Source organism: Oncorhynchus mykiss, chromosome 16 (assembly GCF_057628025.1).
Source record: "Oncorhynchus mykiss isolate SJ-2025 chromosome 16, ASM5762802v1, whole genome shotgun sequence".
Taxonomy (NCBI): Eukaryota; Metazoa; Chordata; class Actinopteri; order Salmoniformes; family Salmonidae; genus Oncorhynchus; species Oncorhynchus mykiss.
In genome coordinates, this window is record NC_143037.1 from 57,605,293 (window position 1) to 57,627,388 (window position 22,096).

At 46.0% G+C, this 22,096-nt stretch overlaps 1 protein-coding gene across 1 annotated transcript; it reads left to right on the forward strand.

Annotated features, from left to right (window-relative positions):
• Positions 1-445: 445 nt before the first annotated feature.
• slc26a6.2 (solute carrier family 26 member 6, tandem duplicate 2) lies at positions 446-20,357 on the forward strand. The gene is made up of 19 exons (XM_036947317.2): positions 446-1,136; positions 2,589-2,728; positions 2,875-2,985; positions 3,768-3,943; positions 4,123-4,287; positions 4,591-4,743; positions 5,180-5,262; positions 9,116-9,263; positions 9,406-9,519; positions 9,771-9,848; positions 9,932-10,027; positions 11,361-11,467; positions 11,776-11,845; positions 17,627-17,719; positions 17,951-18,073; positions 18,239-18,394; positions 18,603-18,657; positions 19,010-19,143; positions 19,960-20,357. The coding sequence occupies exons 1-19, from the start codon at positions 1,009-1,011 to the stop codon at positions 19,981-19,983; spliced, it is 2,154 nt and encodes a 717-aa protein (XP_036803212.2). The 5' UTR covers positions 446-1,008; the 3' UTR covers positions 19,984-20,357.
• Positions 20,358-22,096: the final 1,739 nt, after the last annotated feature.

Sequence of the window (22,096 nt, forward strand, 5' to 3'; positions counted from 1 at the left end):
AGTACAGCCTATAATTTAACTTTACTGCAAAGGGAGGGACAGAAGAACTGCCCATAGATAATAAGCAGAGAGCAGAGAGCATACATATAGTTACATATTAGGGACTCCACAAGAGAGGTGAACTGGAGGGCAAAGTTGAAAGGTCATCCAGGATCACCGTTTTAGGCATTTCCTTTGACAATAACCTGTTCCAAAAGAGGTTTGGTTTTTAACATTAGAATGTCCAACAAACTCCAACCCAACAGGTTCATTATTTATACCTCAAGGTCCCCTAGTATCATTATTGGGGCCGTATCAGTTTGTGCACACAACCTGGTCGTACACCATCCACACAGGGTAAGCAAAAACAATGGTAATATCCCTGACTCGACGGAATGATGTCCTCTATCTAATCAGGCCCAGATAAGGCTCCTCATATTGTCTCTTTCTAAAGACCTGCTGTCTCACTGCCTTGGCTTGAAGCTCCAATGTCCAACCGCATGCTTGGCTGTCCGTCTCAGCTGTGACAAATGATTGACTGGGACTTTGCTCTCCTCCTCAGTCCTCCCCACCTCCCCGACTATATCTTTGTTTTGTCTTCAAGGTCCACTGTCAAGATACTTGGACAAGCGGGAATACTCAGTAACAGAGAAGGCTAAGGAGGAAAAGAGTGTGGCTCTCAGTGAATCTCAAAGGGATTAATAACATAAAAAATATCCTCTCTAACTGGAACAAAGTCGTACAAAGGCTCAGACAGTTTGGACACAGATTCATCAAGCATTTGGGTGACCATATTTGGACAAACCGACATTGAAGGAGAGAAACATCTTTCCACAGGTTGAAACTACGACAAGTGGGATATCACAACTGATCCTTGAGAATCAACCTGAAGCCAGTTTCTATTGAGACATAAGACATTTAACTCATAAGATCACAACACATCAGAGCACAGGGAGAGACAAGGTTGAAGGAATTATCAGAGGTGACCTCTACACATACGGGACTCTAGCAGATCACACAGGCCCAACCATGGAGGAGAGAAGGCGTGTGGGCTACTGTGTTCACAGAGAGGTGCTGGATGAGGGAAAAGTGGACCAGTTGGCTGAGAAATCAGATGTTAGAGTCCCTTTCTCTGAAAAAATCAGAGAGTCATTGAGGTAAGGTGATAACCTTACTTTAACCTTGCATACAAAAAAACAATGAAATGAAATGAAAGTGTGACAAAACAGTGTTTAGTGTTGACTTCTCTAGAATGCTGTGTCTCAGAAATGACTCACAATTGAGTGAGTATTGTTAAGTATAATAATGCACAAGGTTGGGTAGGTTAATTTGTAAATGTAATCGGTTACTGTTACAAGTTACCTGTCCAGAATTATGAGTAATGCAACTTTTGAATTACTCAAACTCAGTAATGTAATCGGATTACTTTCAGTTACTTTTGGACTGCTTTTTCCCCTAAAGATGCCATCTGTGATCTTAAGCACAACAAATTCGTAGCATTTTTTACGAATTGGATTCGCATCATATCATATGAATTACCAAAAATCAGGGGGAAAAAAAATGTTTTTTTGCTGTACACCACATTCTACTGTCTGAAATTAGACACAAGTTCTGAAGGATCACTTTGAGAGGCATCCATCAAATGCATTTGGTATGTCATCATAGGGATCTCTGACTCGTCATCAGACTCCTTCAGGTGGAACAAACTTAAACTTGCATCGTTTTTAAATTCTGAATTGAATGTCATTGAGTAAACAGAAAGGTGTCGTCAGGTATTTTCTGCAAACACACTTTCTGAACTTAATTTCCCGGGTGCCGATGATTTGGACTTCGATTAATAAGGCAGCCCCCCGCACCTCTCTGTCTTAAAGGGGTTGGGTTAAATGCGGAAGGCACATTTCGGTTGAATGCATTCAGTTGTGCAACTGACTAGGTATCCCCTTTCTCTTCCCTAAAACGAATCCAAGAAGTAATCATCCAATTTTTCAAAAGTATCTGTAATCTGATTACAACATTTTAGCTGGTAACGTAACTGACTACAGTAAATATAATAACATCTGTAATGCCTGGACAGTCTCAGTGTATCCTAGTGTTGTTCTAGCAGTTTGTCTAAGAGTATCTGAGTGTGCCTCTTAGTTCCCCCTACAGATGTGGGATCTTAATATGAGCAAGTTTGCTACAGCAGGAAAAGGATTCTGCCGCAACAGGAAATGTCAATTATTAAGATCCTACACCTGTATGTCTCAGTAGGTCCTGTGTGCCTGTTTCAGGGCTTTAAGAGATTATCGGTATTCAATTTACTGTTGTCATACCAGGGTTAACACTTTAGAACTGGAAATCGATACCAGGTGCTGGTACTCAAATAGTAGAACATTAGAGGCGAATCTCTGTACCCTCTTTGACCACAGACCTGCATATGTCTCATTAGTGTTAGCTTTTCTAAGTCTGTGTGTGTGTGTGTGTGTGTGTGTGTGTGTGTGTGTGTGTGTGTGTGTGTGTGTGTGTGTGTGTGTGTGTGTGTGTGTGTGTGTGTGTGTGTGTGTGTGTGTGTGTGCATGTGTGTGTGTGTGTTTGTGTGTGTGTGTGTGTGTGTGTGTCTTCTCTCCCAGGTGTTCTGGCCCCAAGCTGAAGAGTTGTATGTTGTCGTCTGTTCCTGTCCTCTCCTGGCTGCCTCGCTACTCCCTCAGAGACAACGCCATCGGAGACCTGATCTCAGGCATCAGTGTGGGCATCATGCACCTACCACAAGGTCTGATTGCCTGACTAAATTTAACGTCTGTATTTAAAACATCCTTTTATGTGTCTTGTATTATTGCCTTGTTACCCTCTTTAATAAACACATATTAACCATCTTTGAGTAACCTTTGAATACGAATATATGTTGTGTCACTGTAGGGATGGCCTATGCTCTGCTAGCAGCAGTGCCCCCAGTGTTTGGTCTCTACTCTTCCTTTTACCCCATCCTCATCTACTTCATCTTTGGGTCGTCCAAACACATCTCTGTGGGTAAGTTCTTTACTATGGAGAGAGTACAAACCATGTTTAATGTTTGATGTTACACACAGAGACCATGGGTCCTACAAATCACCCCAAACCATCCAAAACAACCCAAAACAACTCCAAACAGTTACCCTAAAGAACCCCAAATAACCTATACATGCACAAACATTTCAGTCATACTTTTTTTATTATCTCTGCTATCGTGAATAGAATATAGAATCCTGAACCCAATATAGCACAAACCAAACCAAAATGTGAACGAACTGATCATTTGGGTGGTTTTGTGTTGTTTTGGTGGCCAGTTTGTGGTTCTTTCGGGTACTTATGGGTTGTTTTGTGTACCTGTTTGTGGTTCTTTGTGCTTGTTTTAGGTTGTTTTGTGTAGCTTTGGGGGGGTTCTCTTGGGTACCTTTTGTGTTGTTTTGGGTACCTTTTGCGTAGTTTTGGGTACCTGTTTGTGGTTGTTTTGGGTACTTTTGGATTGTTTTGGGTACTTTGAGGGTTCTTTTGGGTACATTTGTGGTGTTTTTGGTACCTTTTTCGGTTGTTTGGGGTGTTTTAAGGTCATTTTGGTTACTTTGGGGTTGTTTTGGTTACTTTGGGGTTGTTTTGGGTACTTTTGGGGTTGTTTTGGGTACCTGTTTGGAGTTATTTGGGGTGATTAGTAGGACCCGAGATGACTATACCTTATTTTGCCATCCAGTGAACACAACACTAATGTTTTACCTAGTCAGAACATTCATTTAAAACTAACTACTTCACTGTACATAAACCTCTCTCTCTCTTAGGTACATATGCAGTGATGAGTGTGATGATCGGGGGAGTGACAGAACGCTTGGCCCCAGACACTAACTTCATGATGTATGACAACGCCACCAATCAGAGTATGGTGGATGTTTTGGCTCGAGACACAGAGCGGGTGAAAGTGGCTGCTGCCGTTACTTTCTTGTCCGGCCTCTTCCAGGTAAATCTGACTGAACTTCCACTGCATGCCACAAGACTGTTAGCTTGCTGAGCTAATGCCTAGAAAGTCTTTAGGTCTCAGGCAAAGTTATTCATCATTACTCGTCTCCAAACTACCTGTCACATTAGCAGAGATTGTATGACAGCCTCTCCCGTGTGCTTGTGTGAATGTGTGTGTAGATGCTCCTGGGCCTGGTTCAGTTTGGCTTTGTGGTGACCTACCTGTCTGAGCCCCTAGTCAGAGGGTACACCACCGGAGCAGCCATCCACGTCATCGTCTCTCAGCTCAAGTACACCTTTGGCATCAGTCCAAAACGCCACAGCGGACCCTTCGCCCTGATCTTTGTAAGTACTACAAACACACAGTTAAATGCATATACTCAAGCATGTGTCCTGTCCCATGTCCTGATGCCCATCTCTCTCTCTCTCTCTGTCTCTCTCTCTCTGTCTCTGTCTCTCTCTGTCTGTCTCTCTCTCTCTGTCTGTCTCTGTCTCTGTCTCTCTGTCTCTGTCTCTGTCTCTCTCTCTGTCTCTCTCTCCCTGTCTCTGTCTCTCTCTCTCTCTTTCTCTCTCTCTCTCTCTCTCTCTCTCTCTCTCTCTCTCTCTCTCTCACTCTCTCTCTCTCTCTCTGTCTCTCTGTGTGTGTAGACGGTGATAGAGGTGTGTTATCTGGTGCCAGAAACCAACATAGGCACTCTAGTGGTGAGCCTGGTGTCCATCATTGGCCTCGTCATGGTCAAGGAGCTCAACACCTACCTGGGCAAAAAGCTGCCAGTACCCATTCCTGTAGAGCTGCTAGGGGTGAGTCACAGTCCCACTCCTCCTACACCCAACAGAGGATAAACAGATTAGTTCCCATCATGAATATTAGACCAATTAATGGCATTGAGATAAAATTTTGTGCATTAACAATGGATAATGAAGTGGAGTAGGAGGAACACTGTTAATGTAGAACACAAATATAGTAACTTTATTTTGACCACATAAACAGCCAAACATTATTTTTATGAAAGTACAACAAGGTACTGTAACAACTATCTATGGATAGAGTATATTTTATTCAATCTAAGTTCCAACTGTGAAAAAAGTTGCTCTCTATCTCTCTCTGACAACATTGACTTTAATAGCTGATTTTTTTTTTACAAAAGATTATCTAGAGATAATGTATAATGTCCACTAATACCGAATGTGGATTCAAACATTGAATTAATCTCTTCGTCTGTCTGTCTGTTGTCAGATCATCATCGCCACGGTGGTCTCCTGGCAGGTCAACCTGGAGGGGGAGTATGGAGTGGAAGTGGTGGGAGAGATCCCCTCTGGGTGAGGAGAGGAGCATTATACACACATAGAGATACCACATAGATACACAACCACATAGATACACAACCACAGATACATATTTTTTTAAACGTTTTATTTTATTTTACCTTTATTTAACCAGGTAGGTTAGTTGAGATCAAGTTCTCATTTACAACTGCGACCTGGCCGAGATAAAGCAAAGCAGTGTGAAACAAACAACAACACAGATTTACACATGGAATAACAAACATACAGTCAATAATACAATAGAAAAAGTATATATACAGTGAGTGCAAATGAAGTAGGATAAGCGAGGTAAGGCAATGAATAGGCCATAGTGGCTAAATAATTACAAAATAGCAATTTAACACTGGAGTGATAAATGTGCAGAAGATGAGTGTACAAGTAGAGATACCTCGGTGCAAGGAGCAAAATAAATAAAATAAATGACAGGATGCAGATGAGGTAGTTGGATGGGCTATTTACAGATGGGCTATGTACAGGTGCAGTGATCTGTGAGCTGCTCTGACAGCTGGTGCTGAAAGCTAGTGAGGGAGATGTGTCTCCAACTTCAGTGATTTTTGCAGTTCGTTCCAGTCACTGGCAGCAGAGAACTGTAAGGAAAGGCGGCGGAAGGAAGAATTGGCTTTGGGGATGACCAGTGAGATATACCTGCTGGAGCGCATGCTATGGGTGGGTGCTGCTATGGTGACCAGTGAGCTGAGATAATACGGGGCTTTACCTAGCAAATACTTATAGATGACCTGGAGCCAGTGGGTTTGGAGATGAATATGAAGCGAGGGCCAGCCAACGAAAGCATTCAGGTCTCAGTGGTGGGTAGTATATGGGGCTTTGGTGACAAAACGGATGGCACTGTGATATACTGCATCCAATTTGCTGAGTAGAGTGTTGGAGGTTGTTTTGTAAATGACATCGCCAAAGTCAAGGATCGGTAAGATAGTTAGTTTTATGAGGATATGTTTGGCAGCATGAGTGAAGGATGCTTTGTTGCGAAATAGGAAGCCAATTCTAGATTTAATTTTGGATTGGAGATGCTTAATGTGAGTCTGGAAGGAGAGTTTACAGTCTAACCAGACACCTAGGTATCTGTATTTGTCCACATATTCTAAGTCAGAACCATCCAGAGTAGTGATACTGGATGGGCAGGCAGGTGTGGGCAGCAATCGATTGAAGAGCATGCATTTAGTTTTACTTGCATTTAAGAGCAGTTGGAGGCCACGGAAGGAGAGTTGTATGGCAATGAAGCTCGTCTGGAGGTTAGTTAGCACAGTGTCCAAAGAAGGGCCAGAAGTATACAGAATGATGTTGTCTGTGTTGAGGTGGATCAGAGAATCACCAGCAGCAAGAGCGAGCGACATCATTGATGTATATAGAGAAAAGAGTCGTCCCGAGGATTGAACCCTGTGGCACTCCCATAGAGACTGCCAGAGGTCCGGACAACAGTTCCTCCGATTTCACACACTGAACTCTGTCTGAGAAGTAGTTGGTGAGCCAGGCGAGGCAGTCATTTGAGAAACCAAGGCTGTTGAGTCTGCCGATAAGAATGTCGTAATTGACAGAGTTGAAAGCCTTGGCCAGGTCGGTAAATACAGCTGCACAGTATTGTCTCTTATCAATGGCGGTTATGACATCGTTTGGACATTGAGCGTAGCGGAGAAGGTATGGTGGGATTTCAAATGGTCGGTGATCTGTTTGTTAACCTGTTATGGATCCCTTCGCGCGCCAATCCCTTTAGCGGGATCGATTTGACAACATCCAATGAAATTGCAGAGCGCCAAATTCAAACTATAGAAATATCAATATTCAAGATTCACGAAAATATAAGTATAATACATCAAAATAAAGCTGAACCTTTTGTTAATCCAGCCGCAGTGTCTGATTTCAAAAAGGCTTTACGGCGAAAGCAGACCATGCGATTATCTGAGGACAGCGCCCGCATACAAACACATTAAAATAATTTTCATCCAGGCAGGTGGCGACACAAAAGTCAGAAATAACGATATAATAAATGCCTTACCTTTGAAGATCTTCTTCTGTTGGCACTACAAAATGTCCCAGAAACATCACAAATTGTCCTTTTGTTCGATAATGTCCTTCTTTATATCCACAAAATGTCAATTTATTTGGTGCGTTTGATTCAGAAATACACCGGTTCAAACTCGCCCAACATGACTACAAAGTATCTAATAAGCTACCTGTAAACTTGGTCCAAACATTTCAAACAACGTTCCTAATCCAACCTAAGGTATCCTAAAACGTAAATAATCGATACAATTTAAGACGGGGTATACTGTGTTCAATACCAGATAAAAACAATATGAAGCGCGTTCCAGTTCACACGCATCAAACAGTAGAGTCCACTTGGAATGATACTTACAATGAACAGCCCTACTTCTTCATAGCTCAAAAGAAAAACATCAACCGATTTCTAAAGACTGTTGACATCTAGTGGAAGCCATAGGAACTGTAACCACGTTCCTATTAAATAGGGCTGAAAACAGTGACCTCATTTTTTTCCCCCTGACAAATCAGTTCTGTTATACTCACAGACATTATTTGAACAGTTTTATGCATATCCTAGCTTCTGGGCCTGAGTAACAGGCAGTTTACTTTGGGCACGGTTTTCCTCCGGACGTGAAAATACTGCCCCCTATCCCTAAGACGTTTTAACTTGGCTTTCGAAGACCTTAAAAAGGCAGGGTAGGATAGATATAGGTCTGTAGCAGTTTGGGTCTAGAGTGTCACCCCCTTTTGAAGAGGGGGATGATCGCGGCAGCTTTCCAATCTTTGGGGATCTCAGACGATATGAAAGAGAGGTTGAACAGGCTAGTAATAGGGGTTGGAACAAATTTGGTGGATAATTTTTGAAAGAGAGGGTCCACAATGTCTAGCCCGGCTGATTTGTAGGGGTCCAGATTTTGCAGCACTTTCAGAACATCAGCTATCTGGAAAGTAGAAATGGGGGAGGCTTGGGCAAGTTCCTTTGGGGGGCGCAGAGCTGTTGACCAGGGTAGGGGTAGCCAGGTGGAAAGCATGGCCAGCTGTAGAAAAATGCTTATTGAAATTCTCAATTATCGCAGATTTATCGGTGGTGACAGTGTTTCCTAACCTCAGTGCAGTGGGCAGCTGGGAGGAGGTGCTCTTATTCTTTACAGTGTCCCAGAACATTTTGGAGTTTGTGCTACAGGATGCACATTTCTGTTTGAAAAAGCTAGCCTTTGCTTTCCTAACTGCCTGTGTATGTTGGTTCCTAACTTTCCTGAAAAGTTGCACATCGCGGGGGCTATTCGATACATAACCACATAGATACACAACCACAGATACATAACCACATAGATGCACAACCACAGATACATAACCACAGATACACAAACACATAGATACACAATCACAGATACACAACCACATAGATACACAATCACAGATACATAACCACATAGATACACAACCACAGATACATAACCACATAGATACACAACCACATAGATACACAACCACAGATACACAACCACATAGATACACAACCACAGATACATAACCACATAGATACACAACCACAGATACATAACCACATAGATACACAACCACATAGATACATAACCACATAGATACACAACCACAGATACATAACCACATAGATACACAACCACATAGATACAAAACAACATACAGTACATACACAGCCATAACAGCCCATATCCCAGATACTCAGTCACATAGTCTAACTACACAACCACTCGTGCAGATGCCATTATACCTAGCTATACAACCACCAAACTACAGTACACAACATGATCACACAAAGATATCCTTGTCAAGGAGAATAACAGTTACCATTGTTTCTCTTCCCTAGTCTACAGCCCCCTGTCATGCCTACAGCCTCTCTATTTGGGCAGGTGATAGGTGATGCCTTCGCTCTGTCTGTGGTTGGCTACGGCATTGCCATCTCCCTCGGACGGATCTTTGCCCTAAAATATGGCTACAAAGTTGACAGCAACCAGGTAAAATCATTGTCAATGACTATGTGATTGGAAATCTCTCTGAGTGTGGTTGTTGTAATGTGTGGCATGCACTGCTTGTGAATGACTGGTTGTGCTATTCACTCCCCTATTTACTGAAGAAAGTGGTCTCTACCTGGTTTAGGAATTGATAGCCCTGGGTCTCAGCAACACCATTGGAGGGGTGTTTCAGTGCTTTGCAATCAGTTGCTCCATGTCCCGTACCATGGTACAGGAAAGCACTGGGGGCAAGACTCAGGTACAGACTCCTCTCATTATGACAGTAGTCATACATTATTCTGTTGCATTGATAAGTGGGTTCATTAAAAAACACTTGAAGCGTTAATTAAAACCACATCACACACCCACATGGATTCATTAAAACACATATAATTAGTTGTCTAGCTCATCATGTAAACAGACAGGGCTCAATATTCACAACATTACACAATTACAGGAGGGTTGTTGTCTGTTTTAACCCTCACTGATCCATCTCTCTCTCCCTCCCAGGTGGCGAGTGCGCTTTCAGCCATGGTGATTCTGGTCATCATGCTGTGGATTGGGGCTCTCTTTGAAGAGCTGCCAAAGGTACCATTGTATTGGCTGTTTGTTAATAGACTGAAGTGGTTTTGTGTGTGATTGTGATTGGTGGCTGTCTCTCTGTCCACCAGGCCGTGTTGGCAGCCATAATCTATGTGAACCTACAAGGCATGATGAAGCAGTTCATGGACATTCCAACTCTGTGGAAGAGCAATAAAGTGGATATGGTGAGTGAGTGAGAGAGAGATGGAAGGGGGAGAGAGAGAGCAGGGGGAGATGAAGGAGGAGATGAAGGAGCAGAGAGGAGAAAGAGGGCGGGGGAAGGAGGGGGAGGGGGATATATTGGAGAGATGAAGGAGGAGAGTGGAGAAAGAGGGCGGGGGGAGGAGGGGTAGAGGGGGATATATTGGAGAAATGAAGGAGGAGAGGAGAAAGAGGGCGGGGGGAGGAGGGGTAGAGGGGGATATATTGGAGAGATGAAGGAGGAGAGGAGAAAGAGGGCGGGGGGAGGAGGATATATTGTAGAGATGAAGGAGGAGAAAGAGGGTGGGGGGAGGAGGGGTAGAGGGATATATTGGAGAGATGAAGGAGGAGAGAGGGGAAAGAGGGCGGGAGAGGAGGGGAAGGGGGATATATTGGAGAGATGAAAGAGGGCGGGGGGAGGAGGATATATTGTAGAGATGAAGGAGGAGAAAGAGGGTGGGGGGAGGAGGGGTAGAGGGGGATATATTGGAGAGATGAAGGAGGAGAGTGGAGAAAGAGGGCGGGGGGAGGAGGGGTAGAGGGGGATATATTGGAGAAATTAAGGAGGAGAAGAGAAAGAGGGCGGGGGGAGGAGGGGTAGAGGGGGATATATTGGAGAAATGAAGGAGGAGAGGAGAAAGAGGGCGGGGGGAGGAGGGGTAGAGGGGGATATATTGGAGAAATGAAGGAGGAGAGAGGAGAAAGAGGGCGGGGGGAGGAGGATATATTGTAGAGATGAAGGAGGAGAAAGAGGGTGGGGGGAGGAGGGGTAGAGGGATATATTGGAGAGATGAAGGAGGATAGAGGGGAAAGAGGGCGGGAGAGGAGGGGTAGGGGGATATATTGGAGAGATGAAGGAGGAGAGGAGAAAGAGGGCGGGGGGAGGAGGGGTAGAGGGATATATTGGAGAGATGAAGGAAGAGAGAGGAGAAAGAGGGCGGGGGGGAGGAGGGGGATATATTGGAGAGATGAAGGAGGAGAGGAGAAAGAGGGTGGGGGAGGAGGGGTAGAGGGATATATTGGAGAGATGAAGGAGGAGAGGAGAAAGAGGGTGGGGGAGGAGGGGTAGAGGGATATATTGGAGAGATGAAGGAGGAAAGGAGAAAGAGGGAGGAGGGGGAGGGGGATATATTGGAGAGATGAAGGAGGAGAGCGGAGAAAGAGAATAGAGGGGCAAAAGGGGAGGATGAGTTAGATTTTATTTAATTGTTTTTTCCTCACAGAGGTAATATGATCCCATAGTAGAAACAGAAGTTTGGTGAGGGAGGAGGATGTGTGTTAACTTTCCTCTGTCTGCCCCCCTCCCTCTCTCCCTAGCTGGTGTGGGTGGCCACTCTGATCCTGACCGTGCTCTTCAACCCTGACATTGGCCTGGCAGCCTCCATTGCCTTCTCCATGCTCACCGTCATCTTCAGGACCCAGCTGTGAGTACACAACTGCTCTCACACACACACACACACACACACACACTAGAGTGTACACGCCTACACACACACACACACAAATCTATCCCAGACAGACTCCACCTAACCACAAACATCCAACACTATTCATTTGGATCTACCCCACACATCATTAAACCACCCATTCACTCTTAAAAGTCATTTTAACAGATTTAAAAGGGACTAGATGTCATATCGCTACACTTGTGAAACTATCTTTGAAAAAACATACCAAATTGTGTTATAAATCGTGTGTTAAATCGCTACACCTGTCTATTTGTCCCTTTAAGGCCGAAGTACTCCCTCCTAGGGCAAGTCCCTGAGACTGACATCTACAGACCAGTGGAGAACTATAATCAGGTATGCATCCATGGCAACAGGATATAAAAACATACAGTATGTATTCAGTTACTCTCTAATCATACTGCCACTCAACCAAGAGGGAGTCTTCAACGTGTAGGTATCAGGTCTATGTCTGTGGAGGTGTTTCACTTTGCTTTTCTATCAGTTGTACGGTATACTTCAACTAGGGGCTAGGGGGACGTTTCCCCTAGTTACAGATCTAGGATCAGCTTCCCCTCCCCAATCATATCCTTAATACTGGAATCATTAGTTGCAACATCCATTTTTGGACTTATAAATTAATGATATACACCCATTGATTCTAGAAGAATATCATTTATAAATGCCTTAACTGTCGTAACCGATCAGAACCCAAAATATTAGCTTGTTTTACTCCAATGTTTGTAAACAATGTAAATGTAAACACTGTATAGCCTCAACATGGTTAAAACTATACTTTTGATATCCATTGCTCTGTCTATGAATTTGAGAGTAGATACATTTCTTTCAATCATAGCCGCGGGAAATAGGGGTGCTGAAGGGGATGCAGCACCCACTGAAAAAACATAAATAAATACAAAGGATTTATAAAAATAAATAAAAAATCCCAAAAGTACTGCACTGGGCCTTTACAAGTCCTGTATTAGGGACCCATACAGACATCTGTAGCACGGGCAAACATTTTTCCAGCACCCCTCCCACATTAGTCTTTATTATAATAAGAGCATTTGTCATGTACTGTCATGTTGTCTTGTCTCTGTCCTTTCCCTTCACCCTGTCTCCCTCTGCTGGTCGTGTTAGGTTACCTTTTCTCCCCCGCTTTCCCCCAGCTGTCCCTTGTCTCCTCTAACTACCCATTCACCCCGTTCCCCACCTGTTCCCTTTTTCCCTCTGATTAGGTCCCTATATCTCTCTCTGTTTCTGCTCCTGTCCTTGTCGGATTCTTGTTTGTTTGTGTCATTCATGCCTGAACCAGACTGCCGTCATGTTTGCTGTAACCTTGTCCTGTCCTGTCGGAATCTGCCGGTCCATCTGAGCCTACCTATGTTTGGTAATTAAAGAAGCTCTGTTTAAGTTGATTCGCTTTTGGGTCCTCATTCACGCACCGTAACAGAAGAATCCGACCAAGAATGGACCCAGCGACTTCGGATCCTCTCCACTCAGCCGTCGAGATCCAGGGAGCGATGCTAGGCAGACACAAGCAGGAATTGTCTGCTGCTCGACATGCCGTTGAGACCCTGGCCACCCAAGTCTCCAACCTCACAGAACAGGTTCACCATCTCCGCCTCGATCCACCGGCCACTTCCAGGGCTTTCGAATCTCCGGAGCCCAGAATCAATAACCCGCCGTGTTACTCTGGGGAGCCCACTGAATGCCGCTCGTTCCTCACCCAGTGTGATATTGTGTTTTCTCTCCAGCCCAACACTTACTCCAGGAGCACTGCTCGTGTCGCCTACGTCATATCTCTCCTTATTGGACGGGCTCGTGAGTGGGGCACGGCAATCTGGGAGGCAAGGGCTGAGTGTACTAACCAGTATCAAGACTTTAAGGAGGAGATGATACGGGTTTTTGATCGATCTGTTTTTGGGGAGGAGGCTTCCAGGGCCCTGTCTTCCCTATGTCAAGGCAATCGATCCATAACAGACTACTCTATTGAGTTTCGCACTCTTGCTGTCTCCAGTGGCTGGAACGAGCCGGCCTTGCTCGCTCGTCTTCTGGAGGGTTTCCGCGCAGAGGTAAAGGATGAGATTCTCTCCCGGGAGGTTCCTTCCAGCGTGGATTCCTTGATTGAACTCGCTATTCGCATTGAGCGACGGGTTGATCTTCGTCACCGAGCTCGTGGAAAGGAGCTCGCGCTCTCCGTCGCCTCCCTCTCCGCATCACTACCATCTTCCTCTGCCGGCTCGGGTGCTGAGCCCATGCAGCTGGGAGGTATCCGCATCTCGACTAAGGAGAGGGAACGGAGAATCACCAACCGCCTCTGTCTCTATTGCGGTTCCGCTGGTCATTTTGTCACTTCATGTCCAGTAAAAGGCCAGAGCTCGTCAGTAAGCGGAGGGCTACTGGTGAGCGCTACTACTCCTGTCTCTCCTTCAAGATCCTGCACTACCTTGTCGGTCCATCTACGCTGGACCGGTTCGTCAGCTTCCTGCAGTGCCTTAATAGACTCTGGGGCGGAGGGCTGTTTTATGGACGAGACCTGGGCTCGGGAACATGACATTCCTCTCAGACAGTTAAAGGAGCCCACGGCCTTGTTCGCCCTGGATGGTAGTCCTCTCCCCAGGATTCAGCGTGAGACGCTACCTTTAACCCTCACTGTTTCTGGTAATCATAGTGAAACCATTTCTTTTTTAATTTTTCGTTCACCTTTTACACCTGTTGTTTTGGGCCATCCCTGGCTAGTTTGTCATAATCCTTCCATTAATTGGTCTAGTAATTCTATCCTCTCCTGGAACGTCTCTTGTCATGTGAAATGTTTAATGTCTGCTATCCCTCCTGTTTCCTCTGTCTCTTCTTCACAGGAGGAGCCTGGTGATTTGACAGGGGTGCCGGAGGAATATCACGATCTGCGCACGGTGTTCAGTCGGTCCAGGGCCACCTCTCTTCCTCCACACCGGTCGTATGATTGTAGTATTGATCTCCTTCCGGGAACCACCCCCCCCCGGGGTAGACTATACTCTCTGTCGGCTCCCGAACGTAAGGCTCTCGAAGATTATTTGTCTGTAGCTCTTGACGCCGGTACCATAGTCCCCTCCTCCTCTCCCGCCGGAGCGGGGTTTTTTTTTGTCAAGAAGAAGGACGGGTCTCTGCGCCCCTGCATAGATTATCGAGGGCTGAATGACATAACAGTGAAGAATCGTTATCCGCTTCCTCTTATGTCTTCAGCCTTCGAGATCCTGCAGGGAGCCAGGTTTTTCACTAAGTTGGACCTTCGTAACGCTTACCATCTCGTGCGCATCAGGGAGGGGGACGAGTGGAAGACGGCGTTTAACACTCCGTTAGGGCACTTTGAATACCGGGTTCTTCCTTTCGGCCTCGCTAACGCTCCAGCTGTCTTTCAGGCATTAGTCAATGATGTCCTGAGAGACATGCTGAACATCTTTGTTTTCGTTTACCTTGACGATATCCTGATTTTTTCACCGTCACTCCAGATTCATGTTCAGCACGTTCGACGTGTCCTCCAGCGCCTTTTAGAGAATTGTCTTTTTGTGAAGGCTGAGAAGTGCACTTTTCATGCCTCCTCCGTCACATTTCTCGGTTCTGTTATTTCCGCTGAAGGCATTAAGATGGATCCCGCTAAGGTCCAAGCTGTCATTGATTGGCCCGTCCCTAAGTCACGCGTCGAGCTGCAGCGCTTTCTCGGCTTCGCGAACTTCTATCGTCGTTTCATCCGTAATTTCGGTCAGGTGGCAGCTCCTCTCACAGCCCTTACTTCTGTCAAGACGTGCTTTAAGTGGTCCGTTTCCGCCCAGGGAGCTTTTGATCTCCTCAAGAATCGTTTTACATCCGCTCCTATCCTTGTTACACCTGACGTCTCTAGACAGTTCGTTGTCGAGGTTGACGCGTCAGAGGTGGGAGTGGGAGCCATCCTTTCTCAGCGCTCCCTCTCTGACGACAAGGTCCACCCATGCGCGTATTTTTCTCATCGCCTGTCGCCGTCGGAACGTAACTATGATGTGGGTAACCGCGAACTGCTCGCCATCCGGTTAGCCCTAGGCGAATGGCGACAGTGGTTGGAGGGGGCGACCGTTCCTTTTGTCGTTTGGACTGACCATAGGAACCTTGAGTACATCCGTTCTGCCAAACGACTTAATGCGCGTCAGGCGCGTTGGGCGCTGTTTTTCGCTCGTTTCGAGTTCGTGATTTCTTATCGTCCGGGCTCTAAGAACACCAAGCCTGATGCTTTGTCTCGTCTCTTCAGTTCTTCAGTAGCCTCCACTGACCCCGAGGGGATTCTCCCTGAGGGGCGTGTTGTCGGGTTGACTGTCTGGGGAATTGAGAGGCAGGTAAAGCAAGCACTCACTCAGACTCCGTCGCCGCGCGCTTGTCCTAGGAACCTTCTTTTCGTTCCCGTTCCTACTCGTCTGGCCGTTCTTCAGTGGGCTCACTCTGCCAAGTTAGCCGGCCACCCTGGCGTTCGGGGTACGCTTGCTTCCATTCGCCAGCGTTTCTGGTGGCCCACCCGGGAGCATGACACGCGTCGTTTCGTGGCTGCTTGTTCGGTCTGCGCGCAGACTAAGTCCGGTAACTCTCCTCCTGCCGGCCGTCTCAGGCCGCTTCCTATTCCCTCTCGACCGTGGTCTCACATCGCCTTAGATTTTGTCACCGGACTGCCTTCGTCAGCGGGGAAGACTGTTATTCTTACGGTTGTCGATAGGTTCTCTAAGGCGGCTCATTTCATTCCCCTTGCTAAGCTTCCTTCTGCTAAAGAGACGGCACAAATCATCATCGAGAATGTTTTCAGAATTCATGGCCTTCCGTCAGACGTCGTTTCGGACAGAGGTCCGCAATTCACGTCTCAATTTTGGAGGGAGTTTTGCCGTTTGATTGGGGCTTCCGTCAGTCTCTCTTCCGGCTTTCACCCCCAGTCTAACGGTCAAGCAGAACGGGCCAATCAGACTATTGGTCGCATCTTACGCAGTCTTTCTTTTCGCAACCCTGCGTCTTGGTCAGAACAGCTCCCCTGGGCAGAATACGCCCACAACTCGCTTCCTTCGTCTGCGACCGGGCTATCTCCTTTTCAGAGTAGCCTCGGGTACCAGCCTCCGTTGTTCTCATCTCAGTTCGCCGAGTCCAGCGTCCCCTCCGCTCAGGCTTTTGTCCAACGTTGCGAGCGCACCTGGAAGAGGGTCAGGTCTGCACTTTGCCGTTATAGGGCGCAGACTGTGAGAGCTGCTAATAAGCGTAGAACGAAGAGCCCTAGATATTGTCGCGGTCAGAGAGTTTGGCTCTCCACTCAGAACCTTCCCCTTAAGACGGCTTCTCGCAAGTTGACCCCGCGGTTCATTGGTCCATTCCGTATCTCTCAGGTCATTAATCCTGTCGCAGTGCGACTTCTTCTTCCGCGATATCTTCGTCGCGTCCACCCGGTCTTCCATGTCTCCTGTGTTAAGCCCGTTCTTCGCGCCCCCGCTCGTCTTCCCCCCCCCCCCCCCATCCTTGTCGAGGGCGCACCTATCTACAGGGTCCGTAAAATCTTGGACATGCGTCCTCGGGGCCGTGGTCATCAGTACCTAGTTGACTGGGAGGGGTACGGTCCTGAGGAGAGGAGTTGGGTTCCCTCTCGGGACGTGCTGGACCGTGCGCTGATTGATGATTTCCTCCGTTGCCGCCAGGTTTCCTCCTCGAGTGCGCCAGGAGGCGCTCGGTGAGTGGGGGGGTACTGTCATGTACTGTCATGTTGTCTTGTCTCTGTCCTTTCCCTTCACCCTGTCTCCCTCTGCTGGTCGTGTTAGGTTACCTTTTCTCCCCCGCTTTCCCCCAGCTGTCCCTTGTCTCCTCTAACTACCCATTCACCCCGTTCCCCACCTGTTCCCTTTTTCCCTCTGATTAGGTCCCTATATCTCTCTCTGTTTCTGCTCCTGTCCTTGTCGGATTCTTGTTTGTTTGTGTCATTCATGCCTGAACCAGACTGCCGTCATGTTTGCTGTAACCTTGTCCTGTCCTGTCGGAATCTGCCGGTCCATCTGAGCCTACCTATGTTTGGTAATTAAAGAAGCTCTGTTTAAGTTGATTCGCTTTTGGGTCCTCATTCACGCACCGTAACAGCATTGATAAAAAATGACCATTGTCTTTCAGGTGAATGAGATCCCTGGTGTGGTGATCTTCCGCTCCTCTGCGACCCTCTACTTTGCCAACGCGGAGATGTACCAAGACGCCCTGGCAGAGAAGGTGAGGTCACAGGAATTACTATGCACTACACAAGCATACTTTGACAAATTGTCAAAACGCCTGACCTGTTTTGCTTCCATTCTGCTGTGTGCGTATGGAGAGCGTGACAGACATTGTTAGGGTGGCATCCATTCCTCTCTCCTCTCTACAACCTCTCTATGCTGTCATGTTCCAAGGCAGGAATAATAAAATACGATAGAATGTCTCACTTCCTTGCTATTGTGTCTCCAGAGTGGGATTGACATCACCAAGCTCATCTCCCAAAAGAAGAAAGCAGAGGCCAAGAGACTGAGGAAGGAAAAGAAAGAGGCCAGGAAAGCCAAGAAGGACGCAAAGAAGAATGCACCGGAATGGGTGAGGAGGAGGAGTGGCACTGAAGAGATCATTCCAGGCTGTTTGTATATCTCCAATGAAATCCACTAATATGGTCAATGTGTTCGGAGAGTATTGGATTTCTATGCAGGTAATGTGTTGGGTGAGTGTCTTATGGATGATCCATCCATGTCTTGTCCTGTCCAGGAAGGCGAGCCAGACAGTTCGGAGAACGAGTTGGAGAAGGGTGTGGCCACAGTGGAGGAAGGGAGTAAACATGACTCCACCCTTCCTCGTGCCATCATCCTGGAACTGAGTCCAGTCAACTTCCTGGATACTGTGGGCGTCAAGACTCTACGCAATGTGAGTCGTCTGCATGCACTGATATCCATCTTACTCAACCTTTTAACCTGTTCTGCCAGCTTACCTCCCTCTATCTCTCTCTATGTTCTCTGATAAAATGCAAAAATGCAATGTTGCCAAAATGAGAGACACAATTCAAGCAAAATGAATGGAGCAGTCTCTTTCTTGCTCTCTCTGACCTGACCGTTGACCTCTGGTGCTGCTTCAGATCCAAAGAGACTACGGTGATATTGGTGTAGAGGTAGTCCTGTGTGGATGTCAGAGTGAGTGTTACATTTTCCTCCAATGCTAAACATACAACACTGTAACATACATACCCTGAGTGCTGAAAATAGTGGATGTTCCTGTAGTGGGTGTTCCTGTAGTTGTTTCTGTGTTTCTGTGTTTACTTGCATTCTCTTATGTAATTGCTTATCATTACTGATTATACAGGCAAAATCACTATAGTGGCCAATGTTTATGTAGTTAAGAATGTTGATTAACCATAATGTTTGATCACATCACTCACTACTCTCTCCCCATCCATTCCTCCCTCCTCTCTCTCTCTCTCTCTCTCTCTCTCTCTCTCTCTCTCTCTCTCTCTCTCTCTCTCTCTCACTCTCTCTCTTTCTCTAGCTGGTGTTATTGAGAACCTGGAGAGTGGAGGGTTCTTCAGTGAGAAAGTCAGCAAAGCATGTCTCTTCTCCTCAATCCACGATGCAGTGCTTCACTGTCAGACAGACAGGGCCAAGATGAACAAAGATGACGAGGTAAAACATACTAACACACACGGGCACGACACGGGCACGACACGGGCACGACACGGGCACGAACACACAAGCATGTCTACACAAATATACACACACACACAAACACACTCACATTATTTTACTAAAATAATGTGAACCTGTTTATATTGTTTATACACACAAATGGTTATTTTAAAACATTTGTTTTTGTGGGGTTTAGGTGTTGGTTGCTGGCAGCTCTGTTTTAGCATTTAGTTGCAAGTGTGACTCTTCTACAGCTCCACATGGAGAGTGTCTGTGGTACTTGGTCAGGGAACACACAGTACAGTCAGGGAATGTTTTACCAGTGATTAGGCAGGTTATACTGATAGAGCCTGAAAAGCCTTCTCTGAAAGCGTCATGCGGTGTTTGGAATACAAAGCCTCTTGACCTAAGCCTCTCTGAAGCATTGTGCAGAGACTATGTTATGAAACTGCCGAGGGTGGTGGCTGTGTTGAAACAGGAAGTGCCATTAACTTCACAAGATCTTCCTCTCAAACCAACAAACTCAGTCTGCTGACATTATGTGCAGGGTGGCCCCAAACATCTATGTGACTATACAAGAGTGGTCCACAATGTACTTGACCCTGAGTGGAGCTTTTGCCTTTAGTTTTAGATTGTAGTTGTTAACTATTTATAACCAAACCAGCGATGGTATAACACTCTGTCCTCTCCTCGTTTCTCCCCACTCTCTCTCTCTCTCTCTCTCTCTCTCTCTCTCTCTCTCTCTCTCTCTCTCTCTCTCTCTCCCTTGCTCTCCCTCGCCTGTCTTTCTCTATCTCCCTCTCTGCTCTCTAGGAAATGCAAGCGACTCATTTCTGAATACTGAGGGTAATGGAGGCATCTTACTGTATGGGACTTGGGTACTTATTAAAAAGTTCAGAATACTTGACATTCACATTATGTCCACATATTTTTTGACACAGAAAGAAAGAATGTATCAAAACGAGACACAGATACAAACACTTCAACGAGACACAAACCTTGACAACCCCAGATGAATGTTAGCCTTGTACTCCATACAATGTGCCAAGGATGTTGAAACAGAATAGTATTATTCTATGACCTTCCTATAAGCAAATAGATACACCTTTGGGGAAACTTTTATATTGAAAGATATTTACATTTTCTGTGCTAAATAAACTATTGTATATTTATTGTTTAAATTGTTAACAAATAAAAAAAACATCTAAAAACATGTTTCTCTTCATACCTAACTTTATATTTGTTGTAGGAAGAATAGTGTTGGTTATCTGTTGTGATTGTCAACATACATGGTTGATTCTATATTGCAGAGATGCATTGTGTTCAGAGTCATGTCTATATCAGTTCATTGTCAAATGTTCAATGTCAATCAAGATAATGACTTAAAGTTCAATAGTATCTGCATGTGCTGTGTCATATAATCTTCATTTACTGATGTAGCTAAGCTTGTGCTCAGGATGCAGAGCATGATGTATAGGTCAAATCAAATCAAATCTAATTTTATTTGTCACATACACATGGTTAGCAGATGTTAATGCGAGGGTAGCGAAGTGCTTGTGCTTCTAGTTCCGACAATGCAGTAATAACCAACAAGTAATCTAGCTAACAATTCCAAAACTACTACCTTATAGACACAAGTGTAAGGGGATAAAGAATATGTACATAAAGATATATGAATGAGTGATGGTACAGAGCGGCATAGGCAAGATACAGTAGATGGTATTGAGTGCAGTATATACATATGAGATGAGAATGTAAACAAAGTGGCATAGTTAAAGTGGCTAGTGATACATGTATTACATAAAGATGCAGTAGATGATATAGAGTACAGTATATACGTATGCATATGAGATGAATAATGTAGGGTATGTAAACATTATATTAGGTAGCATTGTTTAAAGTGGCTAGTGATATATTTTACATCATTTCCCATCAATTCCCATTATTAAAGTGGCTGGAGTTGAGTCAGTGTGTTGGCAGCAGCCACTCAATGTTAGTGGTGGCTGTTTAACAGTCTGATGGCCTTGAGATAGAAGCTGTTTTCAGTCTCTCGGTCCCAGCTTTGATGCACCTGTACTGACCTCGCCTTCTGGATGATAGCGGGGTGAACAGGCAGTGGCTAGGGTGGTTGTTGTCCTTGATGATCTTTATGGCCTTCATGTGGCATCGGGTGGTGTAGGTGTTCTGGAGGGCAGGTAGTTTGACCCCGGTGATGCGTTGTGCAGACCTCACTACCCTCTGGAGAGCCTTACGGTTGTGGGCAGAGCAGTTGCCGTACCAGGCGGTGATACAGCCCGACAGGATGCTCTCGATTGTGCATCTGTAGAAGTTTGTGAGTGCTTTTGGTGACAAGCCGAATTTCTTCAGCCTCCTGAGGTTGAAGAGGCGCTGCTGCGCCTTCTTCACGATGCTGTCTGTGTGGGTGGACCAATTCAGTTTGTCTGTGATGTGTACGCCGAGGAACTTAAAACTTACTACCCTCTCCACTACTGATCCATCGATGTGGATAGGGGGGTGTTCCCTCTGCTGTTTCCTGAAGTCCACAATCATCTCCTTAGTTTTGTTGACGTTGAGTGTGAGGTTATTTTCCTGACACCACACTCCGAGGGCCCTCACCTCCTCCCTGTAGGCCGTCTCGTCGTTGTTGGTAATCAAGCCTACCACTGTTGTGTCGTCCGCAAACTTGATGATTGAGTTGGAGGCGTGCGTGGCCACGCAGTCGTGGGTGAACAGGGAGTACAGGAGAGGGCTCAGAACGCACCCTTGTGGGGCCCCAGTGTTGAGGATCAGCGGGGTGGAGATGTTGTTGCCTACCCTCACCACCTGGGGACGGCCCGTCAGGAAGTCCAGTACCCAGTTGCACAGGGCGGGGTCGAGACCCAGGGTCTCGAGCTTGATGACGAGCTTGGAGGGCACTATGGTGTTAAATGCCGAGCTGTAGTCGATGAAC